At 39.7% G+C, this 9,278-nt stretch overlaps 1 protein-coding gene across 3 annotated transcripts; it reads left to right on the top strand.

The window, feature by feature from the left end:
* Positions 1-4,387: 4,387 nt before the first annotated feature.
* fitm1l (fat storage inducing transmembrane protein 1, like) lies at positions 4,388-8,759 on the top strand. Of its 3 annotated transcripts, none has more exons than XM_042429390.1 (3): positions 4,388-4,521; positions 5,535-5,713; positions 7,376-8,759. In XM_042429390.1, exons 2-3 carry the CDS (start codon positions 5,535-5,537, stop codon positions 8,055-8,057), a joined length of 861 nt encoding a protein of 286 aa, XP_042285324.1. In that variant the 5' UTR covers positions 4,388-4,521; the 3' UTR covers positions 8,058-8,759. The 3 variants fall into 3 exon arrangements, with proteins under 3 accessions (XP_042285324.1, XP_042285323.1, XP_042285325.1); XM_042429389.1 differs by lacking the exon at positions 4,388-4,521 and adding an exon at positions 4,609-4,795; XM_042429391.1 differs by lacking the exon at positions 4,388-4,521 and adding an exon at positions 4,848-4,993.
* Positions 8,760-9,278: the final 519 nt, after the last annotated feature.

Raw genomic sequence — 9,278 nt, 5'->3', positions numbered from 1 at the left:
GAGTTACACCATTAGAAACCAAAAATATATCAAGGCTCACAATTACAAATGATATTGGACAGAATTAACTGTCCAACATGACGTGTCTAACTTGTTGACATTTTATGGTTGGATATTAGTCACACTGGCAGCATTGGTCTGCTTCCAAGCCAACATATGAAACATCTCTCTAATGCCTGTAGATGTCAGCAGCTCTGCAGAAATGTTATTTGTGTGGATGGTGCCTCAGTATATTGGGTAAGACATTAATCTATCTCTTGGAGGTGCTGTTGCACTACACTGATCAATAGATCCACTCCATGTTATGTTTGTGTATATGCCTCAAATGAGAAAATCAACTTGATGACATTAATTGCTGGCCTCCACTTGAATTATACCTCCACTGATGATGTAAGGGTCTCCTCAACCTGTTGACTTACAAGCTTTGTAATGAATCAAACCTGCAGTGAGAGAGAGGTGGAGATGCTCTACATTCTCTTACTATTCTTATTTCACCATCTGAACCCATGCACAGTTCTTATTTATGCATTTTCCTTCAGCATATAACGCCATTCAGCCATGACTACTTTAAGCGAAACTCTCCATACACTCAATGACCAGAGAAATATATGTTCTTGTGCAATGTACAGTAATGTTTGCATCAGAATGCATCATAATGAAAGGTGTTTCCAATGTGTTTTCTACTCCCATTTACATACATGTAAGGAACAAAACATTAGAAAAACCTTTTAACATAATGCAGTCCTACAGCCTCCAAAATTACTATAAGTCTGAATAAACATTTACCTGATAATGTAAAGAAAAACTGAATATGATCAGCTACACAAAGGCAGGATCTATTGCAGAGTTAACAGATTAGGTAACTGTGTGGTCACTGTGTGTACACTGCTATTATCATTATTATTATTTATTCATTTATTTTTTCAGTGCTAGCAGTATGGCTATTGGGGTGGCTGCTAGTCTGTTGGCCTGTGCACCACTTTGGTTCAGACTAAAATATCTCAAAAACGACTGGATGGATTGCCATGACATTTCATACAAAGCACTGCTATTCCTGAGTACAACCTCACAGAGCTGCTAGCATGGCTTTACACTCATGTTTATGTGAAGTCTGGCTGCAGAGTGAGGGTATGTAGCAGTGGAGGACGAAACGTTTACTTTACGTTTATTCACTTAAACAGTGAAGAAAACTTTCATTAGACACCAATGCAAGTAAAAACTGCAGTTTTTTGGAATATCCAAAAAGCATGGCCATTCAGTGTGGAAGTATTGAAAGTTAATCATAAATTGGTCACAAATCTAACTTCAGATACTTTTGTGTAGAAAAAATGCTGCCATGTTTTAAGCTTTCTGAAAGAAGGTTAACTGTGTTCTCCCTTCTTTACACCTGCAACATACACTGGCAGTTACAACTTGTAATTTTTAGGTGATGTAATAAATGCAGTGATTAGTTGATCAAATGCTGCGTGTAAGTTAAGAGATGTGAACACAACTGGGCTGCTCAACTTCTTCCTGCAGTTGGAACGAGAGAAGGGAGACATTTGACACTTTAAAAGAAGGCCAACCTTTATTTCTGGTCAAAGAACACAAGGTTCAAAACAGAAAGTGATAGACAGACATGAGAGTTCAGCTAAGTCAGACATGTCAGAAATACAAAGCACAGTCAGGGTTAGAAGAAAGACAACAGTAATATGAAAAAATAAATGAAAGGAATCTGCCTAATGTGAATTACACACATTTTAATCAATGTTTCAGTTGTCACACAATTAAAATACACACACACACACATATATATAACATACATACAGATGTATCTAACCTACATCTGTCTGAAACATTTTTCAACACAAACATGGAGAAAAACACACAAAAAGTAATTAATGTAAATCTGTCATAAAGCATAATTTTATATACATTTCACATTTTGATATTGAGATTTAGGATTACAGTAGTGAGGAAAGAAAAAGAATTTTAAAAACAATAACTGCAATAAAGATACATCTACATCTGTCATCTATCATCAAAGTGATATTCTCCACAATTTTCACATCAACAAATGTTTGTTATTACACCTGCCAACAGTGTCTCATACAGCTGTCCAGGTACTATAAGCAGGGAGAAATACCTACAGAAAATTAATGGAAAAGTGACATCTGAGGTAAATAAACAGCTATAACATGACAGCACCGTATTGCAAGAACAAAACAAAATGGAAACATTTGGCAAATTTCTATTTTGACAGGAGAAAAATGAAGGATGGATCATAGCTTTTACATGCAATCTTGTGACCAGTGTATTTGATAGTGATGTTTGAGAAAATCAACCCTGTCAACGCGGCTGGATTACCTGCCAGGCAGGGGCACAGCAGCTCATTGCCTCCCCCAGGACCTCCTAGCACTTTAATGGATAGATTTTGACTATGGCTTAGATCCAACAATTAGACTTCAGATAGATGTCTAAGTGACCAGTTTCTACATTATCTAGTTCTACACTACCTTAAAGCAATAGTTCAACTATTTGTGCAGTAAATGTGAAGCTACTACCAGCAGCCAGCTAACATAAAACAAAGAGTGGAAACAGCTGGTCTGACTCTGTCCAACGGTAACAAAATCATTTACCGGTCAAGAAATAGTCTGGCACATAAAACTGTAAATCTACATACTTAGCATACATGTGAGTGCTATCAATCTCCTCATCTAACGCTTGGCAAGAGAGCTTATTTCTCAAAATGTCAAACTTTTCCTTTAAGTGTTGCTAATTTGTTATGAATTCTGGAAAAATTGAGGGTTCACATGACCAATGAAGCTACACCTGGTAGTTACTCAGCACAGGTAATTTCAGATGAAACCTAGCAACTTCTGGAAGAAAGACTCCAGTGCTGACTGAAGCCATCATAACTCACTAACTCATATTAGTCCTATACATGTAGAGCTTGCTGATACAAGCTCTAAACACTACAGCCTTATTATTCTATTTCTTATTAGCATGAAGTAATGTAGATAGACTATATTTTTAGACTTGGTGTGAGACATACTGTATGTAGCAGGGGACACAGGTCCTTGAGGAGGGGCGGGCCTAGCAGAGGGATCGGGTGATAACTGGGTCAGTGAGCACAGGTGTGAGGGTGCTGCCAGTTGACTGCACTCTGTGTGATTGTCCCTGTTCCTGCTGCTGCCTGGGTGCCTTTATTATATGTTTTTAAATTATATTATCACCTTGTACGCTTTTATACCTCATTTACACCTGCCATTATAATGTGATCTGTATCTGGATATGTTATCTGAACAAGGAAAAACACATATTAATACAAGGTGTGAATAGACTCAGAACACATTGTGATCGGAGTGCGATCGGATCAGCCAGACCACGTTTGGAGGTGTAAATGCAAAGACCCATGGATTGGATGTCATTATCCAGATAAAGTATCCAGATACAGATCACATGTTAATACCAGGTGTAAATGGGGCCTTAACGTTGGGTAATGTAGGGGTGCAAAGGCATCCTGAGGTACTTGTGTTTTTAATGCTTTAATGTGTCCTGTCCTGATTTTAGGTTTGCTAAAGAAAAAAGAGAAAGGTAGTCTTAATACCAGGATCAAAGTAAGAACATTAGATTTGTAGAATCCATTTTAATCATATTAACCTTGAGCCAGCTCTACTAGTGCTGATAATGTGTTTTTACAGGCAGCACTGGCTTTTAGGTTTAAATTTAGTTCTGTTTTCTTTCTAGTACTGCGGTTGGTGTTGGAGCAGTTGGGAATTCAGTCAGCTGTGATACTTTGGGGTATGTGATGCCACATTATTTAGTCACTGTTTCTTTTGTCTGTAGTGTTGTCTGTTTTGTTATTACAGGTAACATTACTCCCAGTCCCTCTCACTGTGGTTGGTGGACGCCAGGCAGCAGTATGACTGTATCAGCTCCCTTCTCTAGCTTTGGTTTTATTGTTTCATAGATTTTTAACTAGTTTTAATAAAAGCCCATTATGGCCTGACCACACTGACTGTCTTGGTTTTGTCATTGAAACCCCTACATTTTAAACTGTTACACATACAGTAGAATGCATGAGTTGAAAGGTGCAGGAGGAGCTTTAAAGTGACAACATGGTTTGTTGATAATCGCATTGGTAAGGGTCAGCTATAGAAACTGTATGAAACTGAGTGGACCATGAGTGTGTTGCCATGCATTGATTGACACAGACTGCTGCAGCAGCTGAGTCTCGGCCCAGATACAGTACAAAGGTTACTGCTATTAATACACATGAACACACACATGATGCGACAAATTACATCTCATTTGTTGACACTTTTAATTCATGACTCTCTGTAACACTGGTTATCAGAGCTGCCCTGCTTACTCTCAGCCTGTAACTCTGTCAGGAATTAATACAAGATTATTCAGAACCCCTGTTATATCCATAATATCACAGACGAATCAGTGTTATTGGTTCAACCCTTCTGTACCCTTCAACCGTCTCAGTAGGAGCAATATGACACCTTCAAGGCCCAGGAGATATATGACAGGGTGAGAACATACTCTGTATTTTTATGTGTGTGTGTGTGTGTGTGTTGGAGAGGGTGGGTGTCAATGACAGAGAGAGGAGCAGAGAAGCTACAGTTACTGTGGAGATAATTTGGAGACGGGAGGTATTCTGAAGCTACAGCTCTCGGACTGCTGGCCATCGCTGAGCGGAATTTAGTGGCAGTCGTCGCGTTTTCGCAGAACCAATACAGCGGTGGCCAATGACAATTCCACAACAAAGCACAGGAAGGAGACACGTGGAAACCTGCCACACAAGGTCAGAGGAGACTGAAGCTCAACTCACCTTTCTGCAGCTGCAAGAAAACACACTACAGCCAAACAAGTTATGTGTTTTGGAGGGTGGTTGCAGACAACAGTGAGGCACAGTTTAGTGCCTCAGTGGCAACTAAACTACAGTGACGACACCAGCAGATACAGCATACAGTAGTGCCTACTGTGATTGAAGAATTTCAGGGTTGGATTTCACAGTGTGCACATATCTGGAGTCTGTGGAATGCTAGAGGCCAGCTGTCATTTCATTCATGTTATGCAGAACACACTCTACGCATGGATGCCCAACTGTAGCAGCTAGCTGAGTCACAGCAGTGGATTTCAACTCTTTTACTACACAGCCTGCAGCTTTGGATCTCAGCAGGATCCGGATTAATCTTCTATTGATGCATCAATGGATCATATCTTAGTCTTTAAAAAATTATGATTTAGTGTGTATAGATTGATACATTCCAACCATTTCTGTTGTGGTCTTTGGGGTTGTTCTTGTGCACATGAGCAGAGTCTTGTGTTTTACATAATATGCTAAATTGTTCCCATATGCAACAGAAGTAATCCACTGTTACTAGTCTACACGGGATTCAAGCCTTATCACATGAAACAGTGCATGCTGTAAGGTCTGAGGTGGATAATCTAAACAAACACACTGCTGCCTTTACAGCCAGCAGTCCAGTTTCAGGTATAAATATAAATTGAGATCCAGTCAGTTTTGGTTCTGTGTCCAGATGATCCTGAACATGGTGCTGGTGGTCCTGACGGACCTGGCTGCTCGCTTCCTGGGTAACACTCTGTTCCGGCAGCACTTCCACCTGTTTCTGTCAGCAGTGGTGATGTTCGGCCCCGCACTGAGCCTCTGGGTCTCCCAGCACAGCGTCTTTGCCAAGAGAAGCCACTTCCTCTACAGGTGAGGCTATTTCCTGTCTACTTTGGTAACATGTCTCATACCTTCCCTGTGTGTTACTGTTCAAACAAACTGCCTCTGGCTCTTGAGGACATGTCAGTGTTTTGATTGGTTGGTTTGGTGAAGCTTGGACAGGATGCATCTCACATTTAATACATCTTCCTCCTCTGTGTGAAACTGTCAGAGGAACACCAGAATAATTTCAGTTTGTCGTTATAAAACTAAACCTACTGATGTATTTGCCACTTTCAGAAGTTTCACTTCAGATGTGACCGAGCTTCTGGATACCATCAGTAGTCCCACTTCTACACTATATAGGTATTAATATCAGTGGTGGAAGAAGTATTAAGATCCTTTACTTAGTAAAAGTACAAATACAGCAATGTAAAAATACTCCATTATAAGTAAATCCCTGCATGAAAAATCCTACTTAAGTATTAAAAGTAGTGGTTTGGTCCCTCTGACTGATATATTATTATATATGACATCATTAGATTATTAATACTGAAGCATCAGTGTTAGAGCAGCATGTTACTGTTGTAGCTGCTGGAGGTGGAGCTAGTTTCAACTACTTTATACACAGTTAGCTTGTTTAGTCCAATGGTTCCCAATCTAGGGGTCACCAAATAAATCTGAGGGGTCGTGAGATGATTAATGGGAGAGGAAAGAAGAAAAAACAAAGTTCTGATACACAAATCTGTTTTCAGTTTTTGGACTTTTTTCTCTAATCTTTGATTTTTGGTGAAATATTGGATCATTTGAACATTTATTGAAATGAAAGCATGTGAGAAGTTTAGAGGGAAAAATCACTATTTGGTGGAGCTGTTAACAACTCATAGACATGTGAAATGTGACCCCGACTACACACTGCTTTTTGTGAGACATCAAAAGCCAAAAAGGTTGGAAACCACTGGTTTCATCTTTAACAATGTGTTGTATTTTAAAAGCTTGTTATATCATCGATTGTGTCAAATCATTGTGTTTGTCACTACAAGTGATCCCTTCTTACATCATAGTCATTTGACCCATTGATTATATAAAAAATACTGATGATTATGTGGCTTTAACAAAGAGAAAGGAAAATGATCCAAAGTAATTTCCCTAAACATTGCCCACAATTATTATGACTAGTATTTTTCCAGTATGCATGCAACACATACTAAAACTTACTTCACATCTATATGTAGAATGTTTTATGATCATTGACTGTATATAAGTATATATACATATTTATACACAGTCAATGATTATGACACAGCTTAACTTCTAAAATGGCTGGTTTGTGCTTACTTAAATCTCCAGAAAATTTGTTGTTAAAAGTCTAAATTCTTTAGCAAACACAATGGTGCATTTTTTGATTTTGACAGAATGAAGACCAATAGTAAAATTAGTACAATAGATAATTTCTGATAATGTTGGATCCTGGTCTTTTATATGCAGTATTTTTACACCTCAAAGTGTTCAAATTAATGGCACATTATTAACCTAACCCTAACACACTATGGTGGAGGACAACATCTCTATGTTTCTCAAAAGTAAGTCTACATAACCCAAGAAAACTATGGTGTTTCCTTTTGAAAAACATCCCTCTCCAGCATCATTCAGAGTGCCTTTGGGTAGTCTTTACTTAAGAATTTAAACATTTTGGTAATCTTCTTCTTCCAGGATGTTTTTGCGCTCTGGTTGGGGCTGGACCTGCGTCTTTGTCGGCTCTTTTGTCTTCCTCCTCTCCTTCTCCATCCGCCGCTCCCTCTCTCTCTCAGTCCGGCACCTCTCCCGGCTCGGGGTTGCTGGCGGACTGTGGCTTGGTTTCTGCAAACTTCTGGACCTTCTGGAGAACGCCACAGGAAGCTGCTACGAACCTTTAGTCAACAGCCAAGAGGCCACCAACGGCCAACCTCTCTTGGTGTTACGGGAAGGGGAGAGCAAGTCGGAGTGCCTCAAAGCTGGAATGTTGTGGAGGGGATATGAAGTTTCAGAAGATGTCTTCCTCCTCTGTCTCTGCTGCCTGCTGCTGGCAGAGGAAACTGCTGTTTTTGGTCCTTATCTGAGTTTGGGTGGGTTTTCAGACGCCCCTCTGAGGATCCTCTTCCTGTTCTGTGTTCTTCTGCTCTGGCTCTGGATCTTTCTGCTGCTCTGTCTCCTAGCTTACTTCCCTCAGTTCCCCACCCAGCTGTTAGGGGGCGCTCTTGGCTGTCTGAGCTGGAGGGGACTGTACCAGGGCTGGTACCGTCTGGGGCCCAGCTGGTACTGCCCCGGGAGACCTGGACTGGGACTGCTCAACATTAAGACTGAAGCGACCGAGGACGGACATCTGAGCCAAGATCACACTGGCACAAAGACTTAAATCACAAAGTCAAGGTAGTAGAAAATCCAAACCTGTCCAGTTGTGTTTGTTGTTGTCACATCTCACATTATTAATGTTTTAACAATTTCTCAAAGGATATATCACAGCAGTCCTTTTATTAATTCAAACAAAACACTATGGACTTGGGCTTTTGAATAAAATGTGTCTTTTCTACTGCATGCCAATCCAAATACATGCCCAATGTATGTGACAACAATTGTTATTTGGATCCAAGCTGGAAGAGTTTGGTTTGAGAAAACCTAACTTTACTGAACCCACAGTTAAGATTTCTTTGGGATACAGAGATGAACAGCTACTGAATTTGATGGGTATGTTACCTGTCAACCCAATACTTAAAAAAATAAATGGAGAACTTGGGTAATGAATGATAAAAAAAGACTAAAAGACTGCAACCAAAAGGTCCATTTGCTTCCTTGTCAGTGTCTTCTTTAGCATTGGTGAGATGGTTGATTAACTACAGAGAACTGGTTAAGACATTGGTGCAAGATCAGTTTTTCCTCCTTTGTTCAGATGCATTTTGTCAGTTGTATTCTGAAACTACAAATACAGTGATTAAAATGCTTTTCATGTAATTCTCTTTACTTTCCAGACAGCCATCACATTAAAATGGTTTAAAACAACAAGCTTTTTAGCTACGCTAGCAGCACGGCTCTGGGGATGGCACTGTTGGCCACCATTTTGTTCCAGACTGAAATATCTCAATAAATGTCACCATGAAGTTGACAATTGTAGTTAAGGGTGAACTATCTCACAGCTATTTGATTATAATGCAATGAAATTTAGAACAGATATTCAAGATCCCTTGAGGATACAGTCTCACTACATTGGTGATTCTATGAATTTTCCTCTAGTGCCAGGTCAAATTTTTCACTTGTGCTGTGATCTCTGATATACATTTGATGGATTGGCACAAAATTTGGCAGACATGCTAAACATAAGACTAAACACCAACATTTAGGCTATCTCAAGTGCAGCCTCACAGAGCCACTAGCATGACTGTGGACTCTTGTTTTCCCATGGTGAAGAGAAATCTTTTGTCAGCTGATTCACTTTGGGAGAAAATGCATAGAATATGTAGAGGTAGAAAACATTTAACTCCATATAGTCAGTCATATGTAAAGCAAGACCTCTGTATCACCTGCTGTATGTTATAATAAGAGAAGCAGAGAAATGCAGCTGTGACATGAGACACTTTGTAGT

Source organism: Thunnus maccoyii, chromosome 12 (genome assembly GCF_910596095.1).
Source record: "Thunnus maccoyii chromosome 12, fThuMac1.1, whole genome shotgun sequence".
Classification (NCBI taxonomy): domain Eukaryota; kingdom Metazoa; phylum Chordata; class Actinopteri; order Scombriformes; family Scombridae; genus Thunnus; species Thunnus maccoyii.
This window is presented reverse-complemented; position numbering and strand designations above follow the sequence as displayed.

What these genes read in the sequence shown, in the direction of transcription:
- fitm1l (XM_042429390.1), top strand. Translation starts at nt 5,535, where the DNA reads ATGATCCTGAACATGGTGCTGGTGGTCCTGACGGACCTGGCTGCTCGC. An exon ending in AGAAGCCACTTCCTCTACAG is followed by an intron (nt 5,714 to 7,375) that starts GTGAGGCTATTT and finishes TTCTTCTTCCAG; the next exon opens with GATGTTTTTGCGCTCTGGTT.